This window comes from Haliotis asinina, chromosome 1, assembly GCF_037392515.1.
Source record: "Haliotis asinina isolate JCU_RB_2024 chromosome 1, JCU_Hal_asi_v2, whole genome shotgun sequence".
NCBI lineage: Eukaryota > Metazoa > Mollusca > Gastropoda > Lepetellida > Haliotidae > Haliotis > Haliotis asinina.
The window spans coordinates 88,995,576-89,015,015 of record NC_090280.1 but is presented as its reverse complement, the minus strand read 5'-3'; the positions used below and the strand labels follow the sequence as shown (position 1 = coordinate 89,015,015).

The window sequence follows — 19,440 nt, the reverse complement described above, 5'->3', positions numbered from 1 at the left end:
GATTTGAACATTTAATTGAGGCTGTTTAAATTTACGACGGCACAAAATTCTAAAGCTAACCCTTGATGTATATAAGTTAAGATGGTAGTATATGTATAAATTACCTTCACCGGTCGACTTCTAAATGGGGCTTGATTTGCTAAACGATGCCGTGTTCGGCAGAGTAGTGTTTGACCCATTCTAATTAATGTCAGGAGGGAGTAGTTATTCCCCTTCAGTTTGGGTATCCTACAACCTACCTATTCACTTTGTTTACTAATCGGTAAGGGTCTACAGGGTAACCTGTCATGTTAAGCGTTCACTCGTCAAACCGAACAGTTGGGTTCCATTTTTGACATGCACCCGTCAAGATCCGGGGTATAATAGATCTTCAGCAACCCATGCTTGACATGAAAGGCGACTGTGCTTGTCGTAAGAGGCGACTAACGGGATCGGTTGGTCAGGCTTGCTGACTTGGTTGACACATGTCATCGGTTCCCAATTGCGCAGATCGATGCTCATGTTGTTGATCACTGGATGTTCTGGTCCAGACTCGAGTATTTACAGACCACCGCCATATAGCTGGGGTATTGCTGAGAGCGGCGTAAAACTGAACTCACACAGTGAGTTACAGTGTATGAAGCCGATGTAGGTGTAACCCATCATGATGCTGCTGGAACATTGCTGCTAGCGGCGTAAAGGTTTACTCAGCCTAGAATCGATGGACGTACGAGAGTTATTCTGTAACCAGAGCTGTTTAAAAGCTGAGTTCATATATACTCACATACTGCAGAATCTCCGTCACAGTCACTCACCTATACATAACTGACAAATTCTTACTCGTTCATCGATCCGTTTCACGTTTTTATTTACAGGTTGTGTTACAGATTGTGTTACAGGTCAGTATGGATAGGAAACATATGATTCTATGGCACATTCATCAGATCCTCTCCGTATCCAGATGTAACCGTTCATCCCCCATCTCGAACCTGAAACATGTATAATACGAGGATGTGACAAAGTACCGCGCGTGCGTCTCTTTGCATCTGGGTAATTCTCCCTACTCCACGCAAAGGTTTTCTCTACATTTCAATGCCATCCCAAGCCAAATACCATTCTGTCAATGAATGTCGCAGCTAGTTCAACATTTGTGAGAAAAAAAAACCCGAGTTACACTACGTTTCAAACCTTTAATGAAATAGACAAACGTCATGAAAAACATCGAATACTGGGATTAAAGATAATCTGATGGGCATTTTATCTGGCGAGTAACGAAAGGCAGGAAATTTTATGGGCGGCATCTTCTCAATAATGACATTTCTGAAGGCTGTAAGAAACGTCCTACCATAATATGCTCATGGGAGCAAATAAGGGAACACATGGAAGTACAAGTGTTCCCTCATTCTCTTCCATGTTTCTTGAGTCCGAATTAGACAGCTTCCACTGTATTACACTGTGGGTGAAAATGTGGGAATAAATGAACACTTGTACTTTCATGCTTCCCTCCTGGCTTTCTATGAGCACATAATAAGGACGGTGTACCTGAAGTGCCCTACCTTTCTTGTTTACACATAATCAGTTTGAATTATGGATACGGAACCGTTAAAATATATAGTCTCATGTATGACGAAGGGGAGCAACTTATCACTGCTAATTGCGTTGCCTTGGACAAGCATTTCGACCTTGCGGAAACCTGGACATACTCACTCCAGCTGTTTTTACATATCCAGTACTTCTGTCCCTCCTTCTGTCCGTACCCCACGAGCTGTAGGGCGTGGTCAACTCTCTCTGTACTGCAGTTGGGGTCACTGTAGACACCCCCTCCATATAGCTGGAAGGTCACGTGACTCGCGTCCACATACACCAGAAGGGGTTGCTGAAGAAGGGCTGTGATCATTAGATCCGGGCGTCTTGGCGGAAGTCGTCTCCCGCCTTGTATCTGAATAGTAAAATCATAATAAAACAAAACCAACGTCAGTAGTATTACACTAACAATTATCTTACCGATCTGCGAACTTATTCGGATGCTGATTTAAGGATGATTATCTTGTAGGACATTCAAAGGCAAAAGCGTTTCTTATCTACGAGGGTTGGCTGAAAAGTTCTCAGCCTGAGTGGTTTTTTCCCCACCAGGTAGAGACAGGTGTTTGCCACCAACGAGGACAATCATTTAGTGAATCATAGACACAAGAACTACAAACGTACTAATAGTTTTATCTCAACTACAGCTCTTTTGGTAAACCTACCCTCTGAAATCATCAGAAATGGACAAAACTGAATACAGGGCAGTCATCAAGTACTTGCAAAGATACATGCTGACATGGTCTCCACTCTAGGGGATGATGCTCCTTCATTTTCCACAGTAAAGAAGTGGGCTGCAGAACTTAAGCGTGGCAGACAAACCTTGATGATAACCCACGCTCAGGAAGGCCTTCAACAGCAACCACTCCAGAAAACATCACGCGAGTGCTCGATATGTTGATGGATGATCGACGATTGACTACTCGACTTATTGCTAGTGTAGTGGGCATCTCTCATGAGAGGGTTGAGCATATTATCACTAACGAATAAGGAATGACTAAAGTTTCTGCAAGATGGGTGCCAAAGCTCTTGACAGCAGAACAGAAACGTGTCAGGTTCCAGACGTCCCTTGACAATTTGCGTCGTTTTGAAGCAGATCCCGATGGTTTTGTGGCTCGATTTGTAACCATGGATGAGACCTGGATACATCACTTTCAACCAGAAACAAAACTACAGTCAAAACAGTGGAAGCATCCTGATTCACCAGCTCCGAAGAACGCCAAGTCTGTTCCTTCAGCTGGAAAGGTGATGGCATCAGTCTTTTGGGATTCCAGGGGTATTCTGCTCATTGATTATCTTGAAAAAGGTCAAACTATCAACGGCAGATACTATGCTGATCTACTGAACCAGTTGCGAGAAGCAATCAAAGCCAAACGACGAGGGATGATCGCTAAAGGTGTCCTCTTCCACCAAAACAATGCGCCTGTTCACAAATCGGTGGTGGCCATGTCAACAATCCGCGATTGTGGCTTTGAACTCATTGACCACCCTCCTTATTCACCTGATTTGGCTCCTTCTGACTTCCACCTGTTCCCCAAAATGAAAAAGGAACTCGCCGGTCGCCATTTTGCAAGTAATGATGACGTCATTTCCGCTGTGACTGATGTTTTTAGGGTAGCTGAAGATTTCTTCCTGACTGGGATTCGGGCCTTGCAGCATCGCTGGCAAAAGTGTGTGAACTTGGAAGGGGACTATGAAGAAAAATATATTACAAACGTGGACTTTGTAACTTTTTTTCACAGTGAGGCTTGGAACTTTTCAGCCAACCCTCGTATACTTCGATACTTCGATGAACTAGCTAAATCGCTTTTAGAAATACGCATCCCGCCATAATATGTCATTTACTAAAATTTCTGAGAGTTCGAAATTAATCGTAAATTATGACGGAGTTGGTAACACTGTATAACCCATTGGTAGTCGATACAAAATATGGTCTCTACGATCGTATTGCTATTCAATATACTTGTCACAAAAATGAGGATTAGATGGACACAATCGACGAGCGAGGTCAATTATTTTTAGATGGAGGTCTCATTCAAAGATGGCGCCAGTTACATATGGCCTTGACCTTACCTGTAGGTCAGGATGACATGTATTATTCCGACACTGTCCCGTCAGATCAGGATAGTCTGTCTCGCTACAGACGCCGCCGATGTTGTGTACGCAGTCGAAGACGGTGTTGTTACGGGCTCTACAGCAGTCGGCTATCTCCTGGTAGCTGGTGTTCAACAATCGTCCGGTTTTTATCGCATTCCAACTTTCCATGCATTCTGTAGCCAGTGAGTCAAATTGTACAAAGTTGAGGTGATCAGGATTCCTTTGATTGGCATCAAAATGTCGAAACAATGAGTGAGTGACTTTGAAACTATCTTACACTGGCAGTGTCTTATCGTGTCTTCAACTATTTACACAAGAGAAGATAAAAAAAAGTTAACATTTACAACGATCATAATTATTTTTCTCAGAGGTTTCAGCATCGATGCCATCGTTAACCCGGTCGATCAGCCGGTGTTTAATTTATTATCAGCTTCCTGTGGAGTATACAATATATCCACCGAACAAAATATCCTTCGGTCTTACGCAGTTACTGTGGATGTGAGGATATTACCAAGCTTTATACACCAGCGACAGTATCCAAAGCCATTCCCTATTCTGGATTATTCTAGTGAGTGAGTTTGGTTTTACACGGAATTCAATATTATGGCTTTATGACTGCGGTCTGTAAATCGAGTCTGGACCAGCAACGGCAGCATGAGGATCGATCTGCGCTATTGGGAACCGATGACGTGTGTCAACCAAGTCAGCGAGCTTGACCACCCGATCCCGTTGTCGCCTCTTACGACAAGCTTGGATAACTGAAGGTCAGTTCTACCCCGGATCTTCACATGTCGGATTGTACCGGAAGTTTACAGTTAAACAATTCACTTACCTTGCATGTATTTGTGACGGGTATTTGGGCAGGATATGCTAACTTTATCTCGAACACATGTTAGTTCTTTTTGATCGTGAGCCCTCAATACATGTTGATATATAATGGCAGTGGTGTCGTTCTTCTTTTGACAGAAGGGGCAGCGGGGTAGCCTAGTGGTTAAAGCGTTGTCTCGTCACGCCAAAGACTCGGGTTCGATTCCCAAATTGGGGACAATGTCTGAAACCAGCCTCTGGTGTCTCCGGACGTGATATTGCTTAAAGCGGCGTAAATTCATATTCACTCACTCTTTTAAGAGAGACGTCTCATTAATATAGACGGTTTTTTTATAACACGCCTTTAATGTTTTAAGTTGAGGTACTAAACCATATGCCAGACGGTAAAAACAAGTTTTCGTCGTCGTCATCATCATCGACTGGCCTCTTTTGTGTATTGGATAAAACGGGAGAGCGGAAGGTCAATGCACCGAACACGGTGGTTCGATTCTCGACAAAGGTACTGTCCCTCGTCGTGATGTTACTGGAAACCTTATTTTTTTCAAACTGGACAGCTCCTCTCGTGGATGTTCAGACCTGAATGATCTGAACATGTATTTTCAGGGTATTGTGCTCCCTTCTTTGCCTATACAGTAGGAGCGAGCAACAATACACGTACCATTCAAATTGCATTAGGGGTTGTTCTATTTATATAATTAATTAGTGGAATCTACCTTTCAAAAGTTAAGCAGAATAGCATCGTGGAGGATCTAACAAACCTGATGCTGCTACTGCGTCTGCGCTGCCGATGGTCCCTTGGTTTTTCACTGCGGAGATGACCCCTTTACTCCGCCAATCAAATGAAGGGGGCGGAGCTAGAAATGCCTCGGTGTCGTCTGCTGTGGTAGCCGAGTGAGGTTGAATCGCGGGAAAGACTCTATGCCGTTGTTGAAGAATCTGAACAGAAATACAACTGTGTTTACTCGGGATTTGCTCATTCAATAGTGTGTCTTACATATCACACTTGTATTTTTAATATCTAAAATGTAATGGATACAATTTTTGAAGCCCATGTCTGGTTTCTCAAGCCATAATGTTGCTCAAACCGTGATAGTTTATTGTAAAGTGTTATCACAACTAGATGCCTACAGGGATTAGTGACAAGCGTGTGCATGTGTGTGGATGTGTGTGGACGTGCCATAGATTTGTCTAGTTTCAAAGTTAGTGGCCAGGCCCTGAGATTGTCTCTGAAATAACATTTTACAGAAAATTAGTTCTAAAATTTACTTGATGAAACATAATTAAATGAGCTAGGAGGCTCTAATTCCTGAACTGAACTTACCTAGACTTGCAAGGGCTTCCGGATATGTTTCTGTTTCCATATGACAGACAACGTGAGAAATATCCTCAAGGTCGGTTTCTGTTGTGTAATGCAGTTCCTAGAGAAACAATTGATGTCCTTGTAGTACAGATACGTACCTCGTCAGCGAACTGGTTCATTTCTAGGGGAAAGTCAGTTTGCCCTCTCTTGTTGTGAGCCTCCACCAGGTTCAGGTTGGCCTGCCACGCCCTCCTTCTCCACTCCTCCTCCCCCTGACTGCTGTATCTCCTCCCATACTTGACTTTCCACTCTTCCCATCTCTGCTGCAAGTTGTCCCGAGACGCTCCGAGGGAGAAGGAAGTAAGAGCTAGTAGTAGAAGTGTTTGCGGTAGGAATGTCATTACTGATGGGTGAAGGAATGCAGTATGTGTTTAGTGAGGTACATTTGATGCAATACACTCCGGCTGATAACCTTATCACATGATGCGTGTAAACATGACCTTTGACCTTTTGCTATCTACGTGTGGGTCAGATGTGGACAGAACAGTTTCGTCGATGTCGGAAGTCATGTGTGCGTGCGTGCGTGCGTGCGTGCGTGCGTGCGTGCGTGCGTGCGTGCGTGCGTGCGTGCGTGCGTGCGTGCGTGCGTGCGTGCGTGCGTGCGTAGTCTGCTTTCAAGTAAGGAAACCATATATGGATGAGCAACTTGCCAGATAAAGATATTGGCATCTACATCGAAATGTCACATCTCATTATAAATAAAGGAAGTTGTTCAAACATTTTTTCTCACTTGGTTGAGAGTTTTTTTCTTGCGTGTATGTGTGTGTTGCTAGCTATTCTATGTATGTTTCTTTCTTAATTTTGTTATGACACGTCTCCGGAACCTCTACAACTGAACTATGAACAATACTGACTCCATGGGGCCTACTTTTCAGACAGTTAAACAAATAAACAACCCGAAGATCCAAAGGTTTATCAAGAGATATCGATGTTAAGCAACTTCATCAACAGGACGATTTGTGATGACAAACTGACACAATATTTCTCATTTCTCGCTGTGATCGGGGGAATGGACAACTCAATTATAGGGTCTGTTTCAGGAAGCATCGAAGGTTTGTATAGCTTATAGGCTCCATGACTAATGTTCAACCCGTCTCTTCAAATATGATGCTGATAAAAAAATATCATTATCACCAGGGCGAGTCTTGGATTCATTTCACGATCACTGAATCCAGGTGTGACGAAGGGACGTAACTCTAGAGAATTGCATGGTGATGGCGCCAACTCCCCTCACTTTCTGTATTTTCCAGTTTCTAGCAGCGTTCCCAGCAGACGTCACTGTCCCACAGTCATACAGGAGCTTCCACAAGCGCAATTACCACCAGGATGTTCTCAAGACTGGGAGGATGGTGGCTGCTTTGAAGAAGTGGAAACTGTCACTTTCCTTACTCAACACACTCAAATAGGTGATATATTGTCGTCTTTTACTAAACTATCCAAGGCCATTGAACACTGAGTATGGTTTTATTTTAAAAGAACCAAACAAAAAACTTCAAAGAAACTGTGAGACCGATACATTTACTTACAAACTCTGATATGCGGACATGCCCAGATATATCCAAACAGTGAAACGGACACCGAGGCCTTCACCCAAACTACAATAGAGCGACCACCTACCACATATCTGAAAGTCTTAACAATTTAGAACACAATATTCTGTTTGATGCAGAAATTCTGTTAGTGTGAGGTTTGTTTGTTCAAACAGTGCCTGGTGGAGTTGGTAGACAGATGTTCAGTTGCTCTGCCTCAACACTTGAGGACAGCTCTTATCTGTTCCTCATCATTTACGTCATGACTCTGGTGCAGGAACATTCACTTTCAACTTGAGTCAAATGTCTGTGTGAGTGAGTTCGCTTTTATGCAGCTTTTGGCAATCTTCCAACACATCCCGTCTCGGGACACCAGAAATAGGTTTCACACATTTTGGGGAATCGAACCCGCTCCTTTGGTGTGACGAGCAAACACTTTAACCATATGACTACCCCACCTTGATGTCTTATAAAACTTTCCGAGACATAACAACTTTTTTGCCGGACTAAACAGTCAACCATCTCTATTGTGACTATGGTCTATTATCGACTAGGCTGTGGTCGAAAAGTCTTTATAGTCTGACGAGGCTTCTAAGTTGTAACATCTTCATAATGATCTATACTTAAGAAAAATGGCTACGGATATATGTAAATTTTGAAATATTCCTAACTTATATACTTTCAACTTCAAGGTCTAATATTGACAGTTTGGGGTGATTTCGTCACACTTCTTGAAAATGTCGCAGAATGACAATACATGGGAATATCTTAAAGATGAATGTACATTACGCGACCAGTCATACTATATAAGTTGTCAACTAAACAGCACTGTATGTCTGTTTCATTCCTCTCCAGTGGTTTCCATACCCTCTGACCCGTGGAGGTGGACCACTACGCAAGACCATGCGATGGAAGACGGTCAAAGTCCTCTTGTTGCTCCCGAAAGGTGCAGGGTATGGCCACTGAGTAGACCTATACATTTGTCCTGACTGATGTGTAAACACAAACAAGAAAAGCCTGTCAATAGTAACGTCATGTCAAGGCTGTGTTTCCAATGCTTTATTTTGCCACTTAGCCATCGGAACCTGCAGGTTTTTAAATCTACAGGCCCTGGATGATATCTGCAGGCCCATTTTGGCAAACCAATGAAAACAAAATAGACTACACTTCATACAGCTTCAGACTGTACAAAATCAATTAGCGAAGCTTATGGCGCAGAGAGAAGTCTTTATTTTGTTAAAGGCTGGTGTTGTCATTCCTATGCGCAAAGCGCTGAAATACCGGAAGTGAAACTGTAAGCTGTCGTAAAATGATGGATCATGGATGATTCCCAAACATTAACATAGCTAAAACGAGAAGTACATGTAAGATTCTAGTTTAAAAAATAGATCATTCATGAAGGCCACAAGGGCCTGAATATATTTGAAACTGCCAGCTCGGTACAATAACTGGTGTGGGACCTCGGAGTCCGCGACAATATCAAACAGTTGTGTCAAGGTCTTTCAAGCTCAGTACCACTAAGGTGATCATATTGGAACTAAATCCAAATATGTCGACAACACTCATACACACGGGTGATCATCGGCCCGTTTTACTCTGTGTTTACAAGGGATGGGACGTATTCTACTGGTTAAGGCATTCGCATGTGAGTACAGATAGGGGTACAATGGGTGAAGCCGATTTCAAGTGTCCCCCTGCAGTAGCATTGCTGAAATATTGCTAAAACCGCATACATCTTAATTCAATCATTGTTCTGTGTACCACAAGTGTAAACACCTATGTGAATATTGTGTATGTCATTGTTAAAATGTTTCATGGTTTTCTTAGGGTGGTGCAGATGCAAGGAGAAAATTCATCTTTTGTTGCGACACTGGATCTACGTTGAATCGCTGTACATAGTCGTCCTTCACCATCAGATGACGTCACAGATTTCAACCATTGCCTGCATAACGAACACGTGACGTAGCACCTCAGCTAACGACGACACAAACTACAATGATAACCATGTTCCTTATAACATCCCTATTTGACACTGTTTTTGAGCAAGTGTTGCCATTTTGTTTTTCTCCGTAATAGATGAAATTCAGGGAGAAACAATGATGTCAGAGTTACCGGCGATCCTGATTTATCTGCCTACGTTATATAAATGATCAATGACCAGTAGGTTTTTCAAGTTAATTGATGATAAACATGGATAGTCAATCGACATGAAAAATGACTTTTGTGCAGATGACTGTCCTGAACGTCTTGCTTTCATATGCGGAAAATGTAGATGAAATTATCATTAGATGTGGAGTATGAGGTTTCCAACTAAATTATTCCAAACAGAACCAGGGTCACTGGTGTAAGAAAACCGGTTATTATTTAATTTATCACATTCAAGATCCATCTCTTAACAGTTATCAACACCTAGCATTCAGGACCCGTGAAGGTCCCGGGGTAGAATAGGCCTTCAGCAACCCATGCTTGCCATAAAAGGCGACTGTGCTTGTCGTAAGAGGCGACTAACGGGATCGGGTGGTCAGGCTTGCTGACATGGTTGACACGTGTCATCTGTTCCCAATTGCTCGGATCGATGCTCATGTTGTTGATCACTGGATTGTCGGGTCCAGACTCGATTATTTACAGACCACCGCCATATAACTTGAATATTGCTGAGAGCGGCGTAAAGCTAAACTCAGTCACTTGTTTTCTCACATCCTTGTAGCTTGCATCCTTTCCTAGCGAATCTACGTCCATGGGAACGTCTTCTCCATGCCACCTTCAACTGTATGTCCTAGTAGCTTGTTGCTCAACAGATGCTTTCTTTATGACATCTTTCAAATTTGTCAGTCGTTCCCTGATTAGTCTCCTTGCAATGTGATCGTCCCTAAGTACATCACTGAAAATGTCTGTTAATATTTTTTTGTATAACCGGTGTCTGCAACTCTACAGAGGTATAGCATTCGTCCGCTAATGACAGTAACCTATCGGAACAACTTTGCACCACTTCGCTACTAGTCTGCTTTATCTTTTTCAGTTTTTGTTGAGCATATTCTACATCATTCAGGTCGCTGAACCTGACCTTGAGCTCATCTTTGGGCTGCGCCCATGTTATTTCAGGGTTTTCTTTGACTTTCCGAATTAAAAAGTCTGCAGCGGGTTCGACCACTGTTTGGATTGCTAAGGTACATTTTCCTTTATCTGACGCATTGACAGAATGCATGCCTTTTCCACCTCTTTAGTCCAATCTATAAGTTGTTTGTACCCCTCCCCCGAAAAATTTCTAACTTGTTGTGGCAGTCCCTGTGCCTGTATCACTTTCTCCTCCCTTGTCAAGTGGGATGCAACTAAATCGGCGGGTAGATCTGGCACTGTATCATTCCCTTCAGCCATTTTGTTATTCCGTTGTGACCTTTGATTCCTTATCCTAATTAATTTCCCTTCCGCGCCTCTATTTGTCTTAGTTCCCCTTTGCTTCTGCTGTTTCTGTTCTCAATATTTCCTCTCTAGCCTGTTGTTCCTCCGGCGACCTTTTTCTTCTTTTAACGTAAAATATGCTTGTGTAACTGGTTCTTCTTTTGGGGCTTCGTGCTCAGGTGGTTTCGAAACAGGAACAAACAGGATCGTCTAGTGGTTTATTGAAGTGTTCATCAACGGTTATAAAGAGGACTATTCAGGTGCTTTACAAACCTACTGTAAGCAATCCTGAATATTCGGGAGCGCAGCGACCTCGGACCGTCTACCTTATCCCCACAAACCGTCTCCCCGAATCTAACTTTCCCCCCTAGTTTTATCGCCAATCCTCCTAACATCAAATTCTCTTGATAAATTATCAAGACTTATAGAAATGAAAAGAAACTCAATTTGTACCTCATTGCCAATGTCAAGTAGCCTTACTAATCCCTCACTACATCACCCCCTGTCCATTTTAACAATTCTCCGCTTGTATTCTCCCTCTGATCATAATGACGTACTTTGTCTTTTCTGATACAGACATAACCCCAAGGCTTGTGATACTGTCTGATGTCAGCCAGGGTCGGACAATCAATTAATTACCTAAATCCCTCACTATCTGCGCTCCCTGTCCTCACGTACAATTTCTTTTATATTTATAATACACAGTTCATATACATTTCCTAACTCATATAAACTATAATGTTCAAAATTATTGTAATTAACATTTAAATCAACAATAAAACATCCTTATAAACCGAGAGTGTAACTCCCGGTTACAGTTCTCCTCTCTTTAGGGTAAGAAAACACTACGCTGTAGGATTTTCTTGCATATACGTATTCTTAACAGTTCATACTGTCCACACATCCAGGACCCAGATATCATATCACTGAGTTCGGATCAATTTAGGGAGAAAGGACTTCATAGTCCAATACTTGATTTCCGCCATCACCGCCAGTACGCACATATATAATCAGCTATACATGTTCACTTGGTTCTGTTCAACACCATCTTGGTGATTTCGTAAAAGAATCACATCACAAACACATACACCTGCCATAAAGGCATCCTCGAATCTTTGCCTTGACCCTTTTTCCCCAATTCACCAGGCGAAACGATCCCACACCCACAGTAGGTTGTGACGTAAGATCCAGAGGTGCCAGGGGGCTTATCTCTCCCTCTAGCTCTTCCTCGTTGGGTTCTTCCCTCAGCGTCTCGCATGGGGACTCTGACCGTTTTCGTTTTCGGCCGGTTGTCCGGGGTGTTGGTCTCGGCGTGACTTCCGGAACATACACATGACAGGATTGTGCAAAGGCGTGACTGGTATCTTTCTGAACTCTCGCAGTGTCTGGACGGGCTATCTCTCTCAGCGCTAACCTATCGCTTTCAATTCGCTCGTTGGCTAGCTCCCTAGCTCTACACTTAGTTAATCAGTTAATTAGTTAATTAGTATAATCACTGTCACCACACAGATCCCAGTAAAACTATACCAAACCAGTAAATTAGATGATTGGGATTTCCCATCATAATCTTCAAATTCTATATCGTTTTTAGCGTCATCTAATTCATCCATCAACTGATCAATGTCATCAGTTTCCGTTTCTTCCCATGAATTATACGTTATAGGTCTTTCTGTAGTAGTAGGGAAACGGTATACTGGTTTGGGAGTGGAAATAACATACAGTCCAAGATTAAGTTCTTTGTGGTAAGCTCGGTCGAACTTTATATTGGGGTACAGGGCTCAAATGAACGGGTAAACTGAAATAAGTGGTGTGAGCAGCACATCTGATTTCAATTACACTCGCCCCCAGTTTTACTTCAATGATAGTAGATGAATCAGAATCAGGAGGCAAACAGGCCAATTCTATATCAAGACTATCTTTCGTATAAATTAACCATTGTCCATTCGGTAACAATTTTACAACAGAGAAATTTAGTCACTTCTGAATGTCTGTCTTAAAATTCTTCCGAATATCTTCAACCTTTTGTAGAAACAGGGCAATAAGACAGTTTGGCATGGTATTGGTAACATACGTGGCTGATATTAGTGGGCAGTAAGTAATATCTTGCTGTATGCACATCTCTGCCTCGGTTTTATCTAATTGAGTAACTATATTTTCCTTTATCCGGTGATATAGCCCAAAACGGAGTTTCAGTTACAAAAGAATAAGTTGCATTCCCCGACGAGTCTGGAGTTGGCACCTAACCATCTTATATAATTCAAAATACGTAGATACTTGAAGTAGAGGTATCACCATTATCACATGGAATGCATTTCGGTCAGGCAACAGAGTTGTCCTAATATTTTGATAATACCGTTGCAAATTTTCTTTACTAACTACATAGGGTAGCTTGAGGTTTGGTGGTAACTTCCGTTTGAGATTTAGTAAAGCCCTTTTCAATGCATAATCCGGAATTAATACCCTTGAATTTTGACCTCGTAAACAACGTTGTACTTGTCTAAACATTTCTTGTATGGCTTCACCTAGAGCACTTACGGCGTTATCTAACAAATGAAACATTGCGTGAATTTGTCCTACTGTTAATAAGATAATATAGGTCTCAATCCTGAACTAATTTTATCATACAAATCATAAATCTTTGTCGACATATCTACAGTAACATTTCCGATCCTTTTTATAATTGCGCGATTTAACTGGATGTTCGTGTTCGTAACATTTAATATAGTTAGACTGTGTTCAAAAACATGGATAACCCTCTCCTGGCTCTTCTTCAAGGAATTTATATTTTGTCTGACTTTGTCCATATCATCCTGACTTGCTGTACCAAACAATTGGGATAAAAATCCACCTACATTCAGTAAGGCTCTTTCCTGTCTCCTAACCTTCTGACTCGTTGTAATAGTTCGTAATCTGGCATAAACATTTCTAAACTTGTTATATTTATCCATAATCTGCTGACTTTCCTTAGCTAATAAAGCCTTAATATTTCTGTGTGCATGCTCAGTTATACCTTCGTATTTTCCTTTTGGAATTTGTAACTCATTCACTGTATTTTTAAAAATAACTACGTTGTCCCTGATTTTATCCATCTGTCGATCGTATGGACGCAAGTCCACGGTAGACGATACTAGCCACGTACTGCAAGAAGGGTACACGTCGTTTAGATGCACTCCTGTCATTGTTTTCCCTTGCCGCGCAGTCAGCATTAATATTAATAGCACTGATAAGAATAGAACTGAGAGATACCCTCCTCCCATCTGTAATAAGAAGTTTCCACAAAATTACTTCTTGCTAAAACGTCATTACATACAGTTGATACAAGTATATAGTGTTATGTATACGTTTCCCCCAAATCTATCCTTTCCCGCCATACTTTATGTATGTATACAAACATAACCAGTCATTTACTTGTCTTGGTGTGATAGCATCCTCGCGCATCATACCCTAATCCTTCTGACTAAACACACTATTCAATCGGATCCCTACTCCGTCAACTTACGCATACTAAATTGAAACGTGAGTTGTCTTTCCTTAGCACCTTTACCAAAGGCCTATCAATCTCATCAGTTTACTGGTTAGTCCAGAGTTCTGAGTTTCAGAAACATTATCCGAATCTAAAAACTCTACATCGGTTTCGTCTGAAGAACCCGTGTCTGTTCTTGCCCCTTTTCCATCTACGTTTGTCAGAGGTGATGAGACCACCATCCTCTTCAGACCTTCCCTACTGGACCTAGGATCATTTACGTCTAGCGTCCCGTCAGTAGGTGTAACGGCTGACCAATGTACGAGCGGCAACTCGTCCTCTGTATCGTACGAACTGTCACTACCTAGTTGAAGTTCGTCGTCATCATTCGTCCTTTGTTCACATGCGTCAGCATCGTTCATATCAAGAGGTCCTTGACCAAGTACAGGTGTATCTAAACACTTGTCTTTTGGTCGTAATCTTCCTCGGGATCAATATCCATACTTTCGTCTCACGAGTCGTAACCTTGCAGTTTCGTTCGCCCCATTTCATGCTCCCTGCTGTTCCCTATGTTAGGTACGTTCAACTTAACTCTTCTCATAGGTTGAATTCTCGTTCCTAACGGCACTGGTCTCTTATTGGCCTTTGCCTTAGTCTTACTCAATACCTGTTTATATTGTTCCCGCTCCTCATCCCAAGTATTATCAGGGTGTGCCTCCCTTATATTCTCTGCCTGTACTAACTTTGTTTTTCCCGAAAGCTGGTGCCTTATCCTAAAATTCACCGGTGAAACCTGTTCAATTATTCTATAGTATAGTATTCTTACATTCCATATGGATGTAAGTTTTTCCACTACTCCCACAGGAGTGGTACTACCATAATAGTATACTACATCACCTACTTCAAACTCACATGCTTTAGCCCGTTTCGCAAACTGAATTTTGTTTCTCTGCCTACTCTCTTCCATATTCTCCTTGACTTCTGAGTAAGCGCTATTCAGCCGCTGCAGCATTGTAGGAACATAATATTCAACTACATATCTTAGTTGTGGTTCTAAGAGTGTGTGCATGGGTAACAAAGGGTCTCTCCCATACATTAAAAAATATGGGGTAAACTTGGAGCTCTCGTTCAACGAAGTGCGGTATGCCATCATATGTTCGGGAGCGTTATTTTTCTTGTAATTCCCTTCTGTTTTTGGGAATGTGATCCAAAACCTGAGGTAGAGTGATTGCTCTGTTAGTTTCCCTAAGTCTTCCTCTATTACCTCTGCGCCCAACTTTATTTCACAGTTTACCCATTTATTAAAAGTTTTCGGGATAAGCCTTCTGCTCGTACTATTTCCTGTGGTACCCTTTTTGTACTACCTTTCTTTCTCTATAAAAATTACTTATACTATAAAATCAACTTATGCCCTTATTAAAATTACTTGCCAACTAACAAATCTAAAAACGATTGATAGAGCTTGCGTTGAGATATGCTTGTTCTTATTGTTCCGCCTGTCCCACCTTGTGAAGTTTTTGTCTTCCCAAATCCGGGTCACGGCACCAAGGCATTTTCGGCTGATCACGCAGTCAAGCCTGTAACCCTGTTCTTTTGCTTGGGAGTTCTAGATCAGGTGATTGGGAACGAGGAGCAAACACAGCCAAGTCTTCGTGGATTGTCTAGTGGTTTAATTATCCTTGCATCAACGGTTATGGTACAGTGAAACTATTCAAGTGCTTTACAAACGTGCTGTAAGCAATCCCTGAATATTCGTGAGTGCAGCGACCTCTGACCAACTACCTTATACCCTTCGAGTATTAACAGACCGCCGCCATAGAGCTGGAATATTGCTGGTTGCGGCGTAAAACTAAACTCACTCACTGCCACGTTTACCTCCCACCAGCAGTGATCGTTGTCCAGCATCTCCTTCCTCTTCTTGGGACCCTGTGTACACTGATGGGCGTAATGCCAGTTCCCTCCCCCCCCCCCCCCTCCCCCCCCCCCACCAATTTGTAGGCGACAGTTTGTGGGCAGTTGGGGGACAAATGGTCGTTTATCCCGCATCTGTAGCACCGACCATAGCTCGGAGTAGCAGGCTGCTTTGTGAGTGCATCAGCAACCTCGGTCCTCGCAGGACTGGAGTTGGGAGTCGGCGGCGGCCCTCTTAAGGTGGGGCAGTTTCTTCTGTGGTGGCCCTTCCCCCCACAGATAGCACATGGTTCAGGATATTGAGTGCCCCAATGTTCAGTACCACCACACATATTCCCGCACCCTGCCTTGGGACAGTCTTCAAACGATCCTGGACAAATCCAACAGTGGTTGCGAATACACGAGTCCATGGTAGGTGCAGATGCAGTCGATGTACAAGACATCTTGATGATAATACTGAGTAGACAGAGGCTAACACAATGCGCTGTTGAGCTATGAGTGATCAGCAAACACCATTACTAGTGATCTGTACTTGGCACGCGTGTTCATAAACAAGCACACGTCCTGTAAGTTTGAATCTTCATATACCAAAGGGGCGTGATTTTGGTTATATATACTCTTTCAAAAAGTACCGAAATTTTACTTTCAATGTACGGTTGTCGAAATTGGGAGATATATGGGATTGAATCAATGGTGGTTCAATAATAATGGATGTTTTGAGGCAGATTTCATTCAAAGAAACGCTGTTAGTTCAGTTATCCTCCGTGTTAGGTGACTGTATGAAATGACAATTTCAGGTTTTCAGTCAGTAGTGTGTGAATTGACCCTGAAAACCCTGACCATGCACAGATGCAAGAAAATTATCAGAAAGAATGGTCTACGGTGACTTATTGACCTGCCTGAAAAACGTCAAGATTCATCAGGACACCGCATGCACATATAGAAGGCTCCAACGTTGTGCACGTGCTTTCCATGCATTGTGTTAGCGTGTGGTGATAACGTGAAATGATGCTGCATACACAAGATGAATGTCATTGTAACGTTCCTCAATGGGTTTTCTTCCTACCAGACTTCAAAGTCTTTCTTTTAAAAGTATATATATATATATATATATATATATATATATATATATATATATATATATATATATATATATATATATATATATGATACAAAAAGAATACAGATTACTGAAGAATATTAATGTATGAATAAAGCATTATGAAATAGGTATAAATATGATACAAGAGTACAGATTATCAAAGAATATTCAAATAATCAAGGAGTTGAAAATGCATCTCACCAAAGTGAGTGATCAAGAAGTCTGGAAGCGTAAGAAGAGATGGTGAATTGTATTTAAGTTAAGACAATTCGTACCACTTCTGTCTCTGCGAGTTCCCATGGAAATCTGCATGGTCTTCCTCGTTGTCTAAGTAGAGTGGCGCTGGTGATGGAGGGATTTGCAGTGTCAGGGGTGTAGGACAACCATGGCGGACTACTCCCTGAAGAAGTCTTCTGTGGTATACTATATGGGGCACCGCATTGGAGCGACGACCCCTGTGCAGCTCCCAACAGGTTTTCAGTTACTGTATCAACCTTCTCCTTCCACTGGCCGATATGCGTGTGTAGATATCCGTCTTTGCTTTGTAACAACACGTAAACCTTTCACAGAAACCCCTACATGCTTTTTCCTCCTTTATCCAATCATTAAATCTTTTATTACCCGAAAAATTCCCAACCTGTTAGGATAGTCTCTGGGCCTGTGTGGCCTATTTTACGGTTTGGTGGGCTGTCATCAGTTCAGCCAGAAGACCAGGCACCAATTCACGTCCTCCAGTATTATATTGTTCCTTAACTTCTATAAAAGGCGATTGTGCTTGTCGAAAGAGGCGACTGACGGGATCACGTGGTCAGGCTCGCTGACTTGGTTGATACGTGTCATCGGTTTCCAATCGCGCAGATCGATGGTCATGTTGTTGATCACTGGGTTGGCTGGTCCAGACTCGAGTATTTACAGACCGCCGCCATATAGCTGTAATATTGCTGAGTGCGGCGTAAAACTAAACTCACTCACTCACTCCTTAACTTCTAGAATTTTGAATTTTAAAACATCAAATGTAAATCTAGCTGCCTAATGTAACCAGGTTCTTTTATCGGGTCGCTTCTCTCCCAGATACAGCCGAGCAGGAACAACCAACTTCGAGATACGTCTAGCGCCTTTTTTCTTTTCTTTTTTATTTAAACGGTACAATCAGCAAAAAGTAACAACACAGGCACTTACGTATTGTAAGTCAGTCTGGGTGTCTTGGGAGCGCAGCGACCTCTGACCAAGTTGCTCGTCTCCACAAACCCTCCTCCCGAATCTCCCTTTCCACCCCAGGTTTTGTGTCCAGCTTTGCTTACAAGTCCACAATCCATCAAACCAGAAACGCAAAACATGACTGGTTCCCTGGATAGTCCTTCAGATGCCACACCCCCTCCCTAATTCTAAATCCATGATCAACTGTTTGTCCCTTGCTAGTGACATGTACAAGGTCCGTCTGTTGTAGCCCATGCCACTTAACCCTCTAATCCCCATACTACATTCATCTACTGTGCATCTGTCTATGGTTACAAGGTCCGATTTGTATCTCAACTCTGACCTTTTAATTTCCCGACCATTTTATCAAGTCTGTGCTCCTAGTCATTCTTGATGTTTACGTAGCTAAAGACGTTTCTTACATACCCCCTATCCTGCCCTCGTGTCATCCAATTTCGAACAACCAATAAATAGCCCTAATTACCTTATTTGTGCTCCCTGTTCTCATGTACAGTTATATTATATATTTATATACACAGTTAATATACAAATTACAACTACATACAAAATTCTGTATCTCTAAGTTTAAGACATTTATCTAGTCATTATTTGAATAAAAACAAAACCGGGAGTGTAAAAACCTGCCTCCTCTTAAACAATAAATCCTGGTATGCAGCTTTATTTACCAGTTCCACTGAATTTCTCTCGGCAGGCTTCCCTCATCCTTTTTGTGCCGAAATCCAAGCTAATAGCAAAGCAGAGAATCAGATTAATTTATCCAAATCTGTCGCTTTTGCGCTTACCTTCCACTCTACTTTTCCATCCTGTGTTTTGGGTACCAGAAAAGGTATATTCATTCTATTTCCGATATTTACCCATTTTTACATTGAGAAACAACCTAACAAAATAGAAACTTGTTTTGTAATCTATCATCTGATTTTATTGTAGTGCCATAAGCATGCGATAGTATGGATACAGACACATAATAAATGTC

The 19,440-nt window shown here is 42.1% G+C and overlaps 1 protein-coding gene across 1 annotated transcript; it reads right to left on the bottom strand.

Annotated features, from left to right (window-relative positions):
- Positions 1–818: 818 nt before the first annotated feature.
- Positions 819–6,265, bottom strand: LOC137254998 (procathepsin L-like). Its single transcript, XM_067792568.1, has 5 exons — positions 5,944–6,265; positions 5,244–5,421; positions 3,634–3,830; positions 1,687–1,918; positions 819–968 (listed from the first exon to the last, which is right to left on the bottom strand). Exons 1-5 carry the CDS (start codon positions 6,184–6,186, stop codon positions 880–882), a joined length of 939 nt encoding a protein of 312 aa, XP_067648669.1. The 5' UTR covers positions 6,187–6,265; the 3' UTR covers positions 819–879.
- Between the last annotated feature and the right edge of the window lie 13,175 nt (positions 6,266–19,440).

Bases quoted from the DNA above. Each gene is read 5' to 3' on its own strand.
- LOC137254998 (XM_067792568.1), bottom strand. From the start codon at position 6,186: ATGACATTCCTACCGCAAACACTTCTACTACTAGCTCTTACTTCCTTC. The intron at 1,919-3,633 runs GTAAGGTCAAGG...TTTACTATTCAG, and splicing joins CATGTCATCCTGACCTACAG to ATACAAGGCGGGAGACGACT. The intron at 969-1,686 runs GTGAGTATGTCC...TACATGTTTCAG, and splicing joins GATATGTAAAAACAGCTGGA to GTTCGAGATGGGGGATGAAC.